This window comes from Coregonus clupeaformis, chromosome 1, assembly GCF_020615455.1.
Source record: "Coregonus clupeaformis isolate EN_2021a chromosome 1, ASM2061545v1, whole genome shotgun sequence".
Classification (NCBI taxonomy): Eukaryota; Metazoa; Chordata; class Actinopteri; order Salmoniformes; family Salmonidae; genus Coregonus; species Coregonus clupeaformis.
In genome coordinates this window covers 59,061,533-59,079,960 of record NC_059192.1, presented here as the reverse complement: position 1 = coordinate 59,079,960, position 18,428 = coordinate 59,061,533, and the positions used below count along the sequence as shown (strand labels likewise).

Below are 18,428 nucleotides of genomic sequence, written 5' to 3'. Positions count from 1 at the left end.
ATCTTTGGTCTCTTTGTTGCCTCTCTGATTAATGCCCTCCTTGCCTGGTCCGTGAGTTTTGGTGGGCGTCCCTCTCTTGGCAGGTTTATTGTGGTGCCATATTATTTCAATTTCTTAATAATGGATTTTATGGTGCTCCGTGGGATGTTCAAAGTTTCTGATATTTTTTTTATAACCCAACCCTGATCTGTACTTCTCCACAACTTTGTCCTTGACCTGTTTGGAGAGCTCCTTGGTCTTCGTGGCACCGCTTGCTTAGTGGTGCCCCTTGCTTAGCGGTGTTGCAGACTCTGGGGCCTTTCAGAACAGGTGTATACATACTGAGATCATGTGACAGATCATGTGACACTTAGATTGCACACAGGTGGACTTTATTTAACTAATTATGTGACATCTGAAGGTAATTGGTTGCACCAGATCTTATTTAGGAGCTTCATAGCAAAGGGGTGAATACATATGCACGCACCACTTTTCCGTTATTCATTTTTTATATATTTTTTGAAACAAGTAATTTTTTTCATTTCACTTCACCAATTTGGACTATTTTATGTATGTCCATTACATACAATACAATTACAAATCCATTTAAATTACAGGTTGTAATGCAACAAAATAGGAAAAACGCCAAGGGGGATGAATAATTTTGCAAGGCACTGTAGATCAAATATGTGAAATTTGCTTTCTGACTGCATGTCAATTCATAGATACCAAGAAAAAGAACAAAGGACAGTTGAGACAAAGAAAAGATCTGTTAGAAAACATTTTACTTAGAAATGTGTTAATATTACTCTCACATAAAATGATTTGTCATCCAAGGGGATATAATGATCGCCAAAACGCTTCAACATTCACCTGCTCTATAAAGATACAACACATTAAACAAACTCCCTTACAAGTTTTTTTTTTCTGTTAACTTTACCTTTACATAACCCCTCAATCATTGGACGCCTGTAAGCATGGTGACGTGCAATTAGTCCTAGAAACAGTAACTATGTTCTCCACAAATGTTGCTATGCAACAGACACGACAGTATCCAATACAAAACAACCCTGCTATGGCAGTAATCTTCACTTCAGTATAATTTCAACTTCATTGACACATAACACCTATCTGACCGAGAAATGTAGATTACAATACTCAATAAATATCTAAGAAAGCACTGAGATCCATAATATGCAATGCCTTGATTATAGAAGGACAGAAGGAATCCCAAGGCATAGCATGTATGCTAAAACATGGCATCTCTGGTGCTACTTGGCAATTCTGTACTAAAAAGGATTGACAAAAGAGAAAAAATAGATATGGTGATAATGCTTTGACAGTAAAGATGTTGGATCTCACAATGACATATGCCATTTAAATGTCAGAATATAACATGATGTATAGGTTATGCTTTATTTTCAACAACACCCAATAAGCAAAAAGCTGCTGGTTAAGGAAGGGCACTGTGTATAGATCCATCACAAACGACAACAGAACACCCTCATCTAAAGACAACAAACAGAAAAAATGTAATAAAGATGTCAGATGTGTCGATTTAAGTACAGGTTAAGCAATTGTGAATATCGTAGGCACTGTTGGAAGCATAAATGGTGCCGTCTTTGCACTCTGAAATGGTTTACTTGGTTATGGTTAAAGCCACTAAAAGAGCACTCTCACAAAATGTTAGTATCATCTATAACTACAGTACATTTGTAAGGCTGAAAATAGTGTTCATGTTAAAAACCCACATAAGGAATGTTTAATGATCAAACAGGTCAAGTGAGTTGTACCTCTAAACCACTCCATCCCTACACATTACATACACATGGGCACTGTCAAATGTTATTTCCTTTCCTGTAAAATCAAATTCACTACACAGAATTTGCAAAGGCTACATCAAGGCCAATTTCAGAAAGATCAACAGCAATAAATAAATGGAATTAAATAAAAACACCTTCATTCATCATCTCCAGTCCTTTGTCACTGACCCGGCGACAAGTCACTGCTTATGCTGCCCCCTGGCAAAATGGCAGGCAAAGTCATACTTGCTCCTGCACTTGTGGCCACAGATGTTGCACTGGAAGGGGTTCTCGTAGCCGTGGCAGCCCATGTGGATGGTGTACAGGATGTTGTCAGGGAAGTAGATGTCACAGTGCTGGCAGTGGTGCAGCATCTGGGGGTCTTGATGCAGCGAGGGCAAGCCTGGGGCTGGTGTGCTGGGCTGGCTGTTGGTGATGCTGGGGGTACTTGTGCGTCCGCTGTGCTCGCTGCAGGGACCTGCCCCGGGGCTGCAGTTGCTGTGTGGTGGGGGCCTGGGCTCTGGGGTGATGGGGGAGGAGGAGGCATGGGCAGCACTGGCTGACACAGCAGCAGAAGCAGTGGCTGGGAGAGGCTGCTGGATGAGGAAGGGCTTCTCGTCCACACAGGACTCTGTACCTGGAGACATGGGAGGCTGTTGGGTCTGGCCCTCAGCTTCGGAGGGCAGGCTGGCCAGTTGGCCGGCCAGGGTGGAGAGCTGGTTGAGGGGGTTGTCCATGATCAAGTTGTGGTGGTGATGGTGGTGGTCGTCCCTGGAGCTTCCATCCCCACCAGCACCCTGGTCATCGTAGGTCTCCTGGCGCAGGTGGGGCAGTTCGTGGGAGTAGTCGTCCAGGTGCTCAGCCTTGTGCATCACCATGGAGGGTGGGCTGAAGTTGATGAGGAGCCGGCGACCATAGCCCAGGCTGGTCTTCTTCTGCAGGACGCTTAGCATCTTCTTGTGGGAGAGAGAGGAGCGAGCACCTTTCATGGGTAAGAGCTTGTGCCGGCGGCGGCGGTGGTGTGAAAGGTTGCTGCGGTCGCTGCAGCGGAAGGAGCACAGCTCACACTTGTAAGGCTTTTCTCCTGTGTGGGAGCGCATGTGGGCCTCTAGGTGGCGCTCATAAGCAGAGGCGAAAGGACACAGGTGGCATCTGTGGGGTTTCTCTCCTGTTTGATAAGAGGAAAGAGGAAGATAAAGAATTACAAGGAAGAATAAGGTCTTAGGATGAAATGTTAAATGTCATGTTTTTAGCTTTTTGTCTTTGATAACTAACTAGGCCTAATGAAAATAAAAGGGTGAACGCTTTGTATAAGAGAAAATGCTTAGCGAGTGATCTAGCCCTATATCATCTGGTAGCATCTGCATGTTGTTATCTGTCCTATTCAAGCTCACCTGTGTGAATGCGGATATGTTCAATGAGTCGTGCTGTGCCTCTGGTAGCATAGTTACAGTAACGGCACTTGAGTTTTCCATCATATGTTCTCTCGAAGCCATCCACCAGCATCCCTGAGCCGTCATCAAGGGACATATCCGCTGAGGGGTGGTCTAATCCATTCTGACTGCAGTCTGCACAGGTACAGGAACAATCACATCACAGGTTCAAGAAATATATCTATAGCTCAATTGGTAGAGCATGGCGCTTGTAACGCCAGGGTAGTGGGTTCGATCCCCGGGACCACCCATACGTAAAAAATGTATGCACACATGACTGTAAGTCGCTTTGGATAAAAGCGTCTGCTAAGTGGCATATTATTTTTATTATTATTATTTATTATGGATCCCCACTCTTCCTCGGGTCCAGCAAAATTAAGGCAGTTCTACATTTTTTTAACATTACAATAAATTCACAACAGATTTCACAACATATTAAGTGTGTGCCCTCAGGCCCCTACTCTACTACCACATATCTACAACACAAAATCCATGTGTAGGTGTGTGTATAGTGCGTTAATTATCGTGTGCTTGTATGCATGTGTCTGTGCCTATGTTTGTGTTGCTTCACAGTCCTCGCTGTTCCATAAGGTGTATTTTTATCTGTTTTTTAAATCACCTTTTACTGCTTTGCATGAGTTACTTGATGTGGAATAGAGTTCCATGTAGTCATGGCTCTATGTAGTACTGTGCACCTCCCATAGTCTGTTCTGGACTTGGGGACTGTGAAGAGACCTCTGGTGGCATGTCTTGTGGGGTATGCATGGGTGTCCGAGCTGTGTGCCAGTAGTTAAAACAGATAGCTCGGTGCATTCAACATATCAATACCTCTCACAAATACAATTAGTGATGAAGTCAATCTCTCCTCCACTTTAAGCCAGGAGAGATTGACATGCATATTATTAACATTAGCTCTCTGCATATATCCAAGGGCCAGCCGTGCTGCCTTGTTCTGAAACAATTGCAATTTTCCTAAGTCCCTTTTTGTGGCACCTGACCACACGACTGAACTGTTGTCCAGGTGCGACAAAACTAGGGCCTGTAGGACCTGCCTTGTTGATAGTGCTGTTAAGAATGCAGAGCAGAACTTTATTATGGACAGACTTCTCCCCATCCTAGCTACTGTTGTATCAACATGTTTTGACCATGACAGTATACAATCCAGGGTTACTCCAAGCAGTTTAGTCTCCTCAACTTGCTCAATTTCCACATTATTCATTACAATATTTAGATTAGGTTTAGGGTTTAGTGAATGATTTGTCCAAAATACAATGCTTTTAGTTTTGGAAATATTTAGGACTAACTTATTCCTTGCCACCCATTCTGAAATTTACTGCAGCTCTTTGTTAAGTGTTGCAGTCATTTCAGTCGCTGTGGTAGCTGACGTGTATAGTGTTGAGTCATCCGCATACATAGCATGTTGTTAGTAAAGATTGAAAAAAGTATGGGGCCTAGACAGCTGCCCTGGGGAATTCCTGATTCTACCTGGATTTTGTTGGAGATGCTTCCATTATGGAACACCCTCTGTGTTCTGTTAGACAGGTAACTCTTTATCCACAATATAGCTGGAAGTGTAAAGCCATAACACATACGTTTTTCCAGCAACAGACTATGATCGATAATGTCAAAAGCCGCACTGAAGTCTAACAAAACAGCCCCCACAATCTTTTTATCATCAATTTCTCTCAGCCAATCATCAGTCATTTGTGTAAGTGCTGTGCTTGTTGAATGTCCTTCCCTAGAAGTGTGCTGAAAGTCTGTTGTCAATTTGTTTACTGTAAAATAGCATTGTATCTGGTCAAACACAATTTTTTCCAAAAGTTTACTAAGGGTTGGCAACAGGCTGATTGGTCGGCTATTTGAGCCAGTAAAGGGGGCTTTACTATTCTTAGGTAGAGGAATAACTTTTGCTTCCCTCCAGGCCTGAGGGCACACACTTTCTAGTAGGCTTAAATTGAAGATTAGAAAAATAATTACACTCCACTCGCATTAATGGATTTTAACAGAATCATGCATGAAACAGTTTGGATAAAACTCAGAGGACAAGGGCAAGAGTCAGTTGACAGCCTGTGTGTTGATACCTGTAGCCCAATATTAGACCTCTGATTAATGATTTCATTAATTAATGAGACGAGGTCTAAGGGCATTCCATAGCGACTGCGTTCGAGATAATCAGGTACAGCCATTTGACCATGAGTTAACAGCATGTGTCCAGCGTCCGAAGCTACTGATTGGAGGGTGACATTTGCATCGCCAAGCAGTGAACAATAAACTATTGAATCCAGTTTTTAGATGCTACTCCCCCTCCCCAAATCAAAATCGAATATATATATGGCAATGTTTTGTTCTCACATTGCGCACACACATTTCCTCTGCTTCCCGTCTGTGATTGCCTGACAATCAGACTGTGATACCTCTGGTTCACGGTCTGTGATTAATGCCATATATTTGTTTCCTCTCACAAGCTCTACAAACCAGAATGTTGAATAAAATTATATTTGAACTTACTTAACCGGTTGTCCGTGCAGTTCATCCTTTTGCAGGTAGGAATGTGAGACAATATATCCACAGGAAAGAATCATTAAATACTCGCTAAATATGCATGCGTCTCGTAAATGTATTTTCATCTTGTGCGCATGCTTCAGGTGATAGAAATCTCAACACACTACCAGCACTTTGAAAAGTTGACGTAATTATACTTTCCTGGGATATATTGTCTGACATTCCTACCTGCAAAAAGGACCAACCACATGGACAACTGGTAAAGTAAGTTAAAATATCATTTTATTCAACATTCTGGCTTGTAGAGGTCGTGAAAGGAAACTTTCCTGATCCAAACGCACATTTCTCCCTGACGTAGAATTCAAGGTGGGGTCTTCAGGCTACATCTGGGGCAGCATGGTGCCCATTGTCGTATCGAGTGAGTGGTGGCAATTATTGCTGATGAACAAAGGAGTCCGCTCATACTGAACGTTGATCATAAGGTTTATTCAGATCACAAGCTTCAGCATAAGTGACAGGTGACATGACACCTGGAGAACGGCGCCTCAGATTGGAATGGCCGTTCTGCCCTTTCTGTAGTCTAGCCCCTATTTATAAACAATGCAAAAAGATGGGTGCTCCCTCTTCTGGCCAATCACCAGTCTCCCCTGGGGCGTCACCCTCCAAACGGCTACATTTGACCTAACATAAACAACATTCCATTTCTTCAAGAAAAACATTTAACAAAGGCATAATCCCAATACACGACACCATATTGCAAGGCTGATTAGCTAAAATAAACAGGAGTGAGAACACAACATGGAATCAATGTTTGGTTTTGATTTGGAGGGGGTAGTAGCGTCTAACAATTGGATTTAATTATTTCCTGGGCACCGCTCTGCGATGCAAACAACAACCTCCTAATCAGAACAGTCTACCAATTACAGATATAGCTTAGGAAGCGGGAAAAGTGTAGCAAACAGGAATGGTCGGCAAATAACTTGCAAGGTGGGTAAACGTTAAAACTAGACCCAAGTTTCCCTCAGGTCTAAACTGGGCTGGGCTTACCTGTTGGTAAGTCGTCCATCTCTTTGACTCCACTGACGGAGCCCGAGATCATGTTCACATGTTGAGTCTGCTGGCTGAGATACTCTTGGAAGTCTTTGACAAAGTCCAACGTCTCTGGCTTTTCCTCGCCCATTGGAAGGTAGAGACGCTTTTCAGGTGCAATAATCCAAGTGTATCCATAACAGCACATGATGATGACATTGTCAATAGGCAGACAGATTAGCGAAAAACAACATGACAACATATTGACATAACTTATGATTTAGAACGCTGAGTTCATTTCAGCCTATGCTGCCCTTCAGTTCATTTTCTTTTTGGCAAGACATGGATCACCCTAGAGAACACTGCTACTCCAGCTGCTCTCTCTTCATCTGACTAGTTTTCTCTCATAGTCCAAGAGCATCTGGTCGTCGCAGTGGTGGCACAAGGCTACCAATTACTCCTAACTGGAGATTTTCTCTCGACTCCCTCTCTTCTCAACTGTCCATCTCCTCATTTGAATTCAATGCGGTCACTTGCCACTCAAGCTTAACATTGTGTAATCTATCGCCCACCAGGTGCCCTTGGCGAGTTCCTCAATGAGCTTGACACCTTGATTAACTAAATTCCTGACGATGGTTCACCGCTCTTCGTACTTGGCAACTTCAACCTCCCGACATCTACCTTCGATTAATTTCTTTCCAACTCCCTCTTTCCCCTCCTGGCCTCTTTTGACCTCACCCTTTCCCAATCCCATCCAACTCACAAGGCAGGCAATACGCTTGACCTCATCTTTACTAGAGGCTGTTCGCCTACTAATCGCTCTGCAACCCCCCTACAGGTCTCTGATCACCATTTTGTTTCCTTTACTGTCTCCCTTCGCTCCAACCCTAGCCACTCAGCCCCTCCCCAGATGGTCATGCGCCATCGCAATCTTCACTCTCTCTCTCCCACAACTCTCTCCTCCTCTATCCTATCAGCTCTCCCTTCTGCTAAATCCTTCTCCCTACTGTTTCCTGATTCTGCCTCTTCGACCCAACTCTCCTCATCCTATGACTAGCACTGTCCCCTTTCCTCCCGGCAGGCTCGGCCCTCCTCTCCTGCTCCGTGGCTGAGTGCCTCATTGCGAGCTTACAGAACAGGGCTGCGGGCAGCTGAGTGAAAATGGAGGAAAAGTAAACTTCTGGAGGACCTATCATCCTTTCACTCCCTCCTCTCTACCTTCTCTTCCTCTGCATCTGCTGCTACAGCCACTTTCTATCACTCCAAATTTCAAGCGTCTGCCTCTAACCCTGGGAAACTATTTTCCACCTTCTCCTCCCTCCTTAATCCTCCACCCCTTCTGCGGACGACTTTGTCAATCATTTTGAAAAGAAGGTTAACAACATCCGCTCCTCATTCACTCAGCCTATTGAGTCCACTTTTCCCACTCACACAGAACTACCCTACGCCTTGACCTCTTTCTCCTCTCTCTATCCAGATGAAATCCTGCAACTAGTGAGGTCTGGCCGCCCTGACAACCTGCCCACTCGACCCCATCCCCTCCTCTCTTCTTCAGACCATCTCTGGAGACCTTTTCCCATTCCTCCCTTCCCTTATACACTCATCTCTGACCCGAGTTGCTCCCCAAAGGCAAAGGCACTCCGCACTGCCAAAGCTGAAACTCTCTCTCCTCTGTGCTCATCCTCCTAGATCTATCTGCTACCTTCGACACCGTGAACCATGAGATCCTCCTCTCCACCCTCTCAGGGCTGGGCATCTCAGGCTCTGCACATCCTACCTGACAGCCCACTCCTATCAGGTGATGTGGAGAGGATCTGTGTCTGTACCACATACTCTCACAACTGGTGTCCCACAGGGCTCGGTTCTAGGCCCTCTCCTCTTCTCTCTATACACCAAGTCACTCAGCTCCGTCATATCCTCACATGGCCTCTCCTATCATTGCCATGCAAATGACACTCCAACTGCATTTCTCTTTCCCCCCTTCTGACAACTAGGTGGCGACACGCATCTCTGCTCGCCTGGCAGATATTACATTTACATTTTAGTCATTTAGCAGACGCTCTCATCCAGAGCGACTTACAGGAGCAATTAGGGTTAAGTGCCTTGCTCAAGAGCACATCGACAGATTTTTTCACCTAGTCAGCTCGGGGATTAGAACCAGCGACCTTTCGGTTACTGGCACAACGCTCTTAACCACTAAGCTACCTGCCGCCACAAGATATCTCAGCTTGGATGTCAGCCCACCACCTCAAGTTCAACAAGACAGAGTTGCTCTTCCTCTGGGAAAGGCCTGCCTGCTCAAAGACCTCTCCATCACGTTTGACAACTCCACAGTGTCGCCCTCCCAGAGTGCAAAGAACCTTGGCGTGACCCTGGACAACACTGTCTCGTTCTCTGCAAACATCAAAGCAGTGACTCGCTCCTGCATGTTCATGCTCTACAACATCCGTAGAGTACGGTCCTACCTCACACAGGAAGCTGCGCAGGTCCTAATCCAAGCACTTGTCATCTCCTGTCTGGACTATTGCAACTCGCTGTTGGCTGGGCTCCCCGCTTGTGCCATCAAATCCCTGCAACTTATCCAGAACGCTGCAGCCCGCCTGGTTTTCAACCTTCTCAAGTTCTCTCATGTCACCCCACTCCTCCGCACACTCCACTGGCTTACAGTCGAAGCTCGCATCCACTACAAGACCATGGTGCTTGCCTATGGAGCAGCAAGAGGAACTGCCCCTCCCTACCTTCAGGCTATGCTCAAACCCTACACCCCAACCCGAGCACTACAAGCTCTTCTGTCCTGGCACCCCAATGGTGGAACCAGCTTCCCCCTAAAGTAGGGTTGGGCGATATATCTAATTAATTAGAATGTATGTTTCTGCGTGATATTCCAAATGCCTGTAATCGCAAGAATCAAGGTTTTGTTATTTTTCGTTTTTATGAGCGTTTCGGTCTGCTTGTTCTCGTGTTATATTTTTGGTTTTGTCTCTTTCGCTCCTCTGTGCTGTGTGCACCTTTCCATTTACACCAGAGATCTGTATACAACTAGATTTAAATGTACAAGTAAAGTTGTGGGGCTTGCTAAAGCTCTTTCAAAGTATTTTTGTGGTAGTGAAAGAAGTTTAAAAAGCTGTACTTTAATTATATTATTTGAATAGTGAAATCCTTTTAAATTCCCATCGATAGTCAGTAGCGGTCAGTAGATTTGGTCAGTAGTTGTGTGGTTCAGTAGTTGTGGTCTGATGTTGTGTGGTTGTGGTCAGTTGTTGTGGTCAGTAGTTCTGTGATAAGAACTTGTGTGGTTGTGGTCAGTAGTTGTGGTCAGAAGTTGTGTGGTTGGGGTCACTAGATATGGTAAGCAGTTGTGTTCTTGCAGTCAGAAGTTGTGTGGTTGTGGTCACTAGATGTGGTCAGTAGTTGTGTGGTTGTGGTCAGTAGTTGTGGTCAGAAGGTGTGTGGTTGTGGTCAGTTGTGTGGTTGTGGTCAGTTGTGTGGTTGTGGTCAGTTGTTGTGTGGTCAATATTTGTGTGGTTGTGATCAGTAATTGTGGTCACTCTCTTCACCCTCTCATATTTTTTGCCCTCTATGTCTGTGAGTACCCATAGCAACGGCTCCATTCGGGCTGATCCATGATGACACAGAGAGCTGTTCGTAGACGTCAGCATGCCAGTTGTCACTCTAAACTCCGACAAACAGCTGTAACTTTACATTGGTAGAAACTATTCCTAAACCGCTCTTTCCAATCAGAGGGGTACAGCCCACCCTTCTCTTTAGAGACAGGCAAACTAGTGTTGCATGGCAACAGTAGCCTTGGCAACACTGCTGCCTTTCGGCTAAAGCAAGTGTGAGAAACCTGCTAACATACAGTAAGTTTGTGCTTTAATATTAACTAAATACTGCACTTTGACCCACAAAACGCCTTTGCTAGATTCATGATAGTGTTGTTAGACAAAGCAAGGAAAGTGAACTTGGAAGTTTGGTCCAACAGAATCGGTCATATGGACACCAAAACACACAGACATTATTTTACTGTAATAAAGGAAAAGTTAACTTTTCTAACGATACCCTTTTTATGTCCCAATTACTCAAATTGCGCGCAGAGTAGACACTACTAAAACAAGAGTATTTTTTTTTAACATTTTTACATCATTTAGCAGACGCTCTTATCCAGAGCGACTTACAGGAGCAATTAGGGTTAAGTGCCTTGCTTAAGGGCACAGACAGATTTTTCACCTAGTCGACTCGGGGATTAGAACCAGCGACCTTTCGGTTACTGGCACAACGCTCTTACCCACTAAGCTACCTGCCGCCCTAGAGTATTAATGAACATTGATTTCTTCAGTTTGTCTCCCCCGCCTTGGGGGTACCGCTAGCAGCATTTTAGCCAAAAACTGTAGTAGCTGTCTAGTCTGAATTGTATAAATGTGCAGTAAGTATTAAACACAATTATATAAGGAACTGGCAACTCGTTCTCATTCTGTGAAATAAGGTAGGCCACTTGATTTCAACAATAAGGTAGGCCCATTTGATTTCAACATCTGAACAAAGTGGCCAGGCTAACATGCTTTTCAAACAGTTGCAGACAGACAGAAGGGTGTGTTCATAACAATTCAACTGTTCAACCTTGTTAGCTTTGCAAATAGATCCAAGTTGGCTAAACTTGAAATATATAGATTAGCTGGGTAATCACTAGTACGTGGGCTTGAGAGTGTTTATGAGACCTGTGTTAATTTTCTATAGCCTAATGCCAGCTACAAGAAGTGAATGTGCATACATTTTAAACAAAAAAGGGCATTTTCATAGACAGGCTTGAAAGCCAGATCAGTGATTATTGCAAAGAAAGAGCAGGTTAAACTATTTTGAGAAAATAATTAAATGATTAGTGGGTCTTATGGTTGTGGAAGGCTTATATATAGCCTAGGTATAACTTCACAAGCCCTCAATTCATTATTGCGGACTGTTTGAAATGCAGTGTATCTGACCTTTAATTGTACAACACTTATTTAGAGAACTATATATCTTTTTTAATCGAGATATACATCGTGAATCGCCCATAAATGTGAAAAAAATCGAGATATGATTTTTAGGCCATATCGTCCTGCCCTACCCTGAAGCTAGGACTCCAGAGTCCCTGCCCATCTTCCGAAAGCACCTGAAACCCTACTGTACCTCTTCAAAGAGTATCTTAAATAATCCACCTCCTCACCTCGAATCCCCCCCAGTCCCAAAAAAACTTTCCTGAACCAACACTTGCACTTGACTCCCCCCTCCCTTCTAGCGCTGACTTTACTGATAACTGCTTTATTGAGGAAAAGTGTACTTACTATGCCTGTGATATGTGGTTGCCCCACCTACCAGTAGCTAACTATCTTAAGATGAATGCACTAACTGTAAGTAGCTCTGGATAAGAGCGTCTGTTAACTGACTAAAATGTAGCTAAATGTAAAATGTAGCAGTTCATTTTAGCTAGCCAATGTCATCGACAGAGCATCGATTCCAGCATTGATTGCTGGAACACTCATCTGGCCAGGTAACCAAGGAGCTAGCTTACTAGCTAGCCAGTTTAGCTAGCAAATCAACTTACCTTTTTAAAATGGCAAAAAATTGTAAGCAAGTATTAATATTTCTCTAGCCAGCTAGTGAAAGGCAGACAATTCTTCGTGGCAAACTCAGTAATTGACCGGTGACGACGAGTGTCGAAGTGACTGATCAGATCCGTTGAAATAGCGTTCATGTTGTTGTTGCTAACTACAGGTTAGCCAGCTAGCTACTTTTAGGCTACCGTCTTTCGACCTAAACAACTGTTCCGTTTACATAGGCATCACTCAACTACGGCTGCATCGAGTTCCTATGGAGAAAAGCTAAGCGTGCTACAGCATCAATTGGTTGGTCTCTAATCACATAAATGTGCAATATAGAGCTAGCAACGTTATCTGAATCAAAACAATGAAGCAGTTTGTGGGGGTAAAAGTTCATCCAGTGCACCCGCGAAATTCGTCCCGCCTCAGGTGCAATAATAGCGCGAATAACAGTTCCTATGAATTAACTGCTTTAGTAGCTCACATACTGTATACCTCAATAGTAGTACCCCACCAAGAGACAGAGTTTTAAAACTCTGTGGTAGTACAGCAGGGTGAGTTTAATTCTTTCTCAAGATCTTATCAAATACAAGTAGACTGCACTAATCAACTAGATAGTAGATACAAAGTCTTTCCAAAGTTTGTTTTGCTGTCAGTGCCAAATAATAGTCACCTGTAATTAACCCAATTTTGATAGGCTTAACATTGCATTCTGCTGCATTTATTGCATGACTATTTAAATGAATTATGGAAACAATTGCCTTAATATGTCAGTGTCCACCAAATATAAAATGTTGACTATTTTGTACCCAGAACATTAGGCGATTAAACCGCCCACACTTCCAAACATAGACCTTTAATTACACCCAAAGCACTAAATTTGAGCCACAGCAATTACATTACTTTAAATAGCTAGATTGACTCATTTATGTTTCATCACTATCAATAATTGAACAGTTAAGACGTTTGGAGAAGATCACATTTCCCCATTTGTGTCAAGTTGTTGGAAAACCATTGAGAAGAGGGTGATAAACTACCAGTTTGAGTGAGGCCATTGTATCGTTTTCAATGGCACATTGCCTTGTGATGTTACAAGAGCAGTACAGCAAGTAATGTACACCGTCTAACAGTGAGGCGTGGTGGCATGAACTCTACATTGCAACAAGAGCTATATGACTACTGTAGTGTGTGTGTGTGTGTGTGTGTGTGCGTGTCCTCCACCAACTTTGTCTCACACTCCACTGAGGAACTGTTAAAGTTGAACCAATGACCACTCAGAATAAAATCTTTACAATGAAATCTCAAGCCTGTCTCTAGCAGCACTATCATTGGCGGATTTAAAAATACAATGGATGAGAATATCCAGTCACAGTTCAATTATTGTTTTCAATCCAGTTCAGTCTCTGTACACTAGATGGCGCATATTGTCCATTATTCAGCAAAGTGTCCAGCATGCATCCATCCACTCATTTGACATAAACATGAACACAAGGTTATAACTTGAGATAATCTTCCACTATAAAAAATGTTGAAGGCAATTGTTGATATCAGGTGTATTAAGATTCAAAATGTCTACATGAGTGAGGGCTCTGGGAATATGGTGCCAGGAAAATAACCTCTCACTCAACGTCAACAAAACAAAGGAGATGATCGTGGACTTCAGAAAACTGCAGAGGGTGCACCCCCCTATCCACATCGACGGGACCACAGTGGAGAAGGTGGAAAGCTTCAAGTTCCTTGGCGTACACATCACTGACAAACTGAAATGGACCACACACACAGACAGTGTAGTGAACAAGGCGCAACAGAGCCTCTTCAACCTCAGGAGGCTAACGAAATTTGACTTGGCACCTAATACCCTCACAAACATTTACAGATGCACAATTGAGAGCATCCTGTCGGGCTGTATCACCCACCGCCTGGTACGGCAACTGCAGCACCCGCAACTGCAAGGGTCTCCAGAGGGTGGTGCGGTCTGCCCAACGCATTACCGGGGGCAAACTACCCGCACTCCAGGACACCTACAGCATCCGATGTCACAGGAAGGCCAAAAAGATCATCAAGGACATCAACCACCCGAGCCACTGCCTGTTCACCCCACTATCATCCAGAAGGCGAGGTCAGTATAGGTGCATCAAAGCTGGGACAGAGAGACTGAAAAACAGCTTCTATCTCAAGGCCATCAGACTGTTAAACAGCCATCACTAGCACATTAGAGGATGCTGCATATAGACATAGACTAGAAATCACTGGCCACTTTAAGAAATGGAACACTAGCCACTTAATAATGTTTACATATCTTGCATTACTCATCTCATATGTATATACTGTATTATATGCTATTCTACGGTATCTTAGTCCATATATGTATATATTCTTAATTCATTCCTTACTTAGATTTGTGTGTATTGGGTATATGTTGTGAAATTGTTAGATATTACTTGTTAGATATTACTGCACTGTCGGAGCTAGAAGCACAAGCATTTCGCTACACCCGCAATAACATCTGCTAAACACGTGTATATGACCAATACAATTTTATTTTATTTTATTTGATGATAGATCTGCTAATAGGCCTGCACAGAGTTGGACAGTTCACTGCCAAGATAACAAGGCTTCTCCATGTCAGCTGACAATAGCATGTTATGTGGGCAGCTTGTCTCTCCCTTTTCTGTTTCCCTTCCTCCTTGTTTTGTCCCCTCTTTTTCTGTTGTATCTGTATGTGTGTTTGTCCCCTTTATGTGGGTGTGTCTGGAGTGGATCAGGGGCGTGCTCAGGATCTGCCTCTCCTGTGCAGCTGCGGGTTGTTTCCAGTGATTCCTGCCTACGCAGCTGCATCCTATTCTCTCATCAACCTGCACTACTTATTCCTGGGCATGGCTCTCCACCGGCGCCAGATCGTTGTTCTTACCAGAGCGGTAACTTGGCCTCACCAGTAAAGTTATTTTGTCTTTGTCTTCAGCCTGGCTCTCCACTCTCCTTAACCTGTCGTTTGTTTTGTCTTTAGTTTTGGACATATCTCCCAAACCTGCCTGCCTTCCTGCCTGTCGGTCTGCCTGCCTGCCTGCCTGCCTGCCTGCCTGCCTGCCTGCCTCAGCCTCTCCTTCCTCCGGAGCCGACTAGCCCACTCTGTTCCTTTACTTCAGTTGTTTTTGGACTAAGACAATTTTTACTTTGATTAAATATTTTTGTTTCTTCCACTCCCTTTGTCGTGTTGTTTCTCTGAGTGCTGGGTTGAACCATAGCCTAACATAGCAGTCCCAGGGTACTAGAGGCTGGGGCCCAAGGAAGACATGACAGTCCACCTCACTGGGTTAAACTATGACCCAGAGAGCAGTCAATAACATCACCTTCTAATAGCCTGTCTACACTAATTTTATTGCAATTTCATTATGCTCAGGTTTCCAATGGGGGCAGATGCCTTTAAATCATTTACATACACTGACAATAATTTGCCAGTTGGAAAAGATAAAGCAAATGTTTGTGTGTTTAGGGGGTTTTCATTTGATCAGGCCTAAATGTTTTTGTTTTTGCACTGTCATTTGTAAGTCTTCCACATTGATTTTTTTTAGCAGATAGGCCTTTATGAAAGAAGACCCGACAGCGTAGTTAGTTGGGCCTGGCAGCACTTAATTGGACAACAGACTTAGGAGTGTGATCAAAAAATATGTTTTTATTTTACAGTGCAAAAGTGATGATGAAGATATGTAAAAATATACAGTCCAGTAATTCAAGGCAAAATAAATGGTAGTTTCAAAAAAGTTTTCAAGTTGACAAGAAGACAATACTAAAAGGATCCAAAATTGTGTTTGTCACGTGGCGAATACAACAGGTGTAGACTATCGTGAAATGCTTACTTACGAGCCCTTTCCCAACATTGCAGAGTAAAAAAGTAAGAAAAATATGCTAAATAAAACAAGGAAATATTAACACAATAAAATAACAATAACGAAGCTATATACAAGGAGTACCGGTACCGAATCAATTTGCAGGGGTACGAGGTAGTTGAGGTAATTGAGGTAATAAACAGTGCATTCAGAAAGTATTCAGACCCCTTGACTTTTTCCACATTTTGTTACGTTACAGCTTTATTCTAAAATTGATTAAATAAATTAAAAATCCATCAATCTACACACAATACCCATAATGACAAAGTGAAAACAGGTTTTTAGACATTTTTGCTAATTTATAAAAAAAAAAAAACAGAAATGCCTTATTTACATAAATATTCAGACCCTTTGCTATGAGACTCGAAATTGAATGTTTCTACAACTTGATTGGTGTCCACCTGTGGTAAATTCAATTGATTGGACATGATTTGGAAAGGCACACACATGTCTATATAAGGTCCCACAGTTGACAGTGCATGTCAGAGCAAAAACCAAGCCATGACGTCAAAGGAATTGTCCGTAGAGCTCCGAGACAGGATTGTGTCGAGGCACAGATCTGGGGAAGGGTACCAAAAAATGTCTGCAGCATTGAAGGTCCCAAGAACACAGTGGCCTCCATCATTCTTAAATGGAAGAAGTTTGGAACCACCAAGATTCTTCCTAGAGCTGGCCGCCTGGCCAAACTGAGCAATCAGGGGAGAAGGGAGGTGACCAAGAACCTGATGGTCACTCTGACAGAGCTCCAGAGTTCCTCTGTGGAGATGGGAGAACCTTCCAGAAGGACAACCATCTCTGTAGCACTCCACCAATCAGGCCTTTATGGTTGAGCGGCCAGATGGAAGCCACTCCTCAGTAAAAGGGACATGAAAGCCCGCTTGGAGTTTGCCAAAAGGCACCTAAAGACTCTCAGACCATGAGAAACATGATTCTCTGGTCTGATGAAACCAAAATTCAACTATTTGGCCTAAATGCCAAGCATCACGTCTGGAGTAAACCTGGCACCATCCCTACGGTGAAGCATGGTGGTGGCAGCATCATGCTGTGGGGATGTTTTTCAGCAGCAGGGACTGGGAGACTAGTCAGGATCGAGGGAAAGATGAACAGAGCAAAGTACAGAGAGATCCTTGATGAAAAGCTGCTCCAGAGCGCTCAGGACCTCAGACTGGGGTGAAGGTTCACCTTCCAACAGGACAATGACCATAAGCACACAGCCAAGGCAACGCAGGAGTGGCTTCGGGACAAGTCTCTGAATGTCCTTGAGTGGCCCAGCCAGAGCCCGGACTAGAACCCGATCTAACATCTCAAGAGAGACCTGAAAATAGCTGTGCAGCGACGCTCCCCATCCAACCTGACAGAGCTTGAGAGGATCTGCAGAGAAGAATGGGAGAAACTACCCAAATACAGGTGTGCCAAGCTTGTGGCGTCATACCCAAGGAGACTCAAGGCTGTAATTGCTGCCAAAGGTGCTTTAACCAGGTGTGTGTGTGTGTGTGTGTGTGTGTGTGTGTGTGTGTGTGTGTGTGTGAGCGTATGTAGTGTGTGTGTTTGAGTGTCAGTGTAGTATGTGTGAGTTTGTTGGTAGAGTCTAGTGAGTGTGCATAGAGCCAGTGCAAGAGAGTCATTGCAAAAAAAAGGGGTGAAAGCAAAAAGTCCGGGTAGCCGTTTGATTAACTGTTCACCAGTCTCATGGATTTGGGGTAGAAGCTGTTCAGGAGCCTTTCAGTTCCCAGTCTTGGCGCTCTGGTACCGGTTGCCGTGCGGTAGCAGGGAGAACAGTCTATGGCTTGGGTGGCTGGAGTCTTTGACAACTTTTAGGGCCTTCCTCTGACACCGCCTGGTATAGAGATCCTGGATAGCAGGGAACTCAGCCCAAGTGATCTACTGGGCCATACCACCTGTAGCGCCTTACCGTCGGATGCCAAGCAGTTGCCATACCAACCGGTGATGCAGCCAGTCAAGATGCTCTCAATGGTCCAGCTGTATAACTTTTTGAGGATCTGAGGGCCCATGCCAAATATTTTCAGCCTCCTGAGAGGGAAGAGGAATTGTCGTGCCCTCTTCACCACTGTGGTGTTGTGTTTGGACCATTAATTAACTTTAAGCTCTCAACCCACTCCACTACAGCCCCGTTGATGTGATTGGGGGCATGCTTGGCCCTCCGTTTCCTGTAGTCCACGACCAGCTAATTTGTCTTGCTGATGTTGATGGAGAGGTTGTTGT

General features: G+C 44.0%; 1 protein-coding gene across 3 annotated transcripts; it reads right to left on the bottom strand.

Annotated features, from left to right (window-relative positions):
- Positions 1-746: 746 nt before the first annotated feature.
- Positions 747-12,737, bottom strand: LOC121571235 (zinc finger protein Pegasus). 3 transcript variants are annotated; one of them, XM_041882587.2, is made up of 4 exons: positions 12,324-12,737; positions 6,764-6,911; positions 3,176-3,349; positions 747-2,949 (listed from the first exon to the last, which is right to left on the bottom strand). In XM_041882587.2, the coding sequence occupies exons 2-4, from the start codon at positions 6,894-6,896 to the stop codon at positions 1,982-1,984; spliced, it is 1,275 nt and encodes a 424-aa protein (XP_041738521.2). In that variant the 5' UTR covers positions 6,897-6,911; positions 12,324-12,737; the 3' UTR covers positions 747-1,981. The 3 variants fall into 3 exon arrangements, with proteins under 3 accessions (XP_041738521.2, XP_041738515.2, XP_045077969.1); XM_041882581.2 differs by lacking the exon at positions 12,324-12,737 and adding an exon at positions 10,339-10,933; XM_045222034.1 differs by lacking the exon at positions 12,324-12,737 and having other exon boundaries at positions 6,764-7,703.
- Between the last annotated feature and the right edge of the window lie 5,691 nt (positions 12,738-18,428).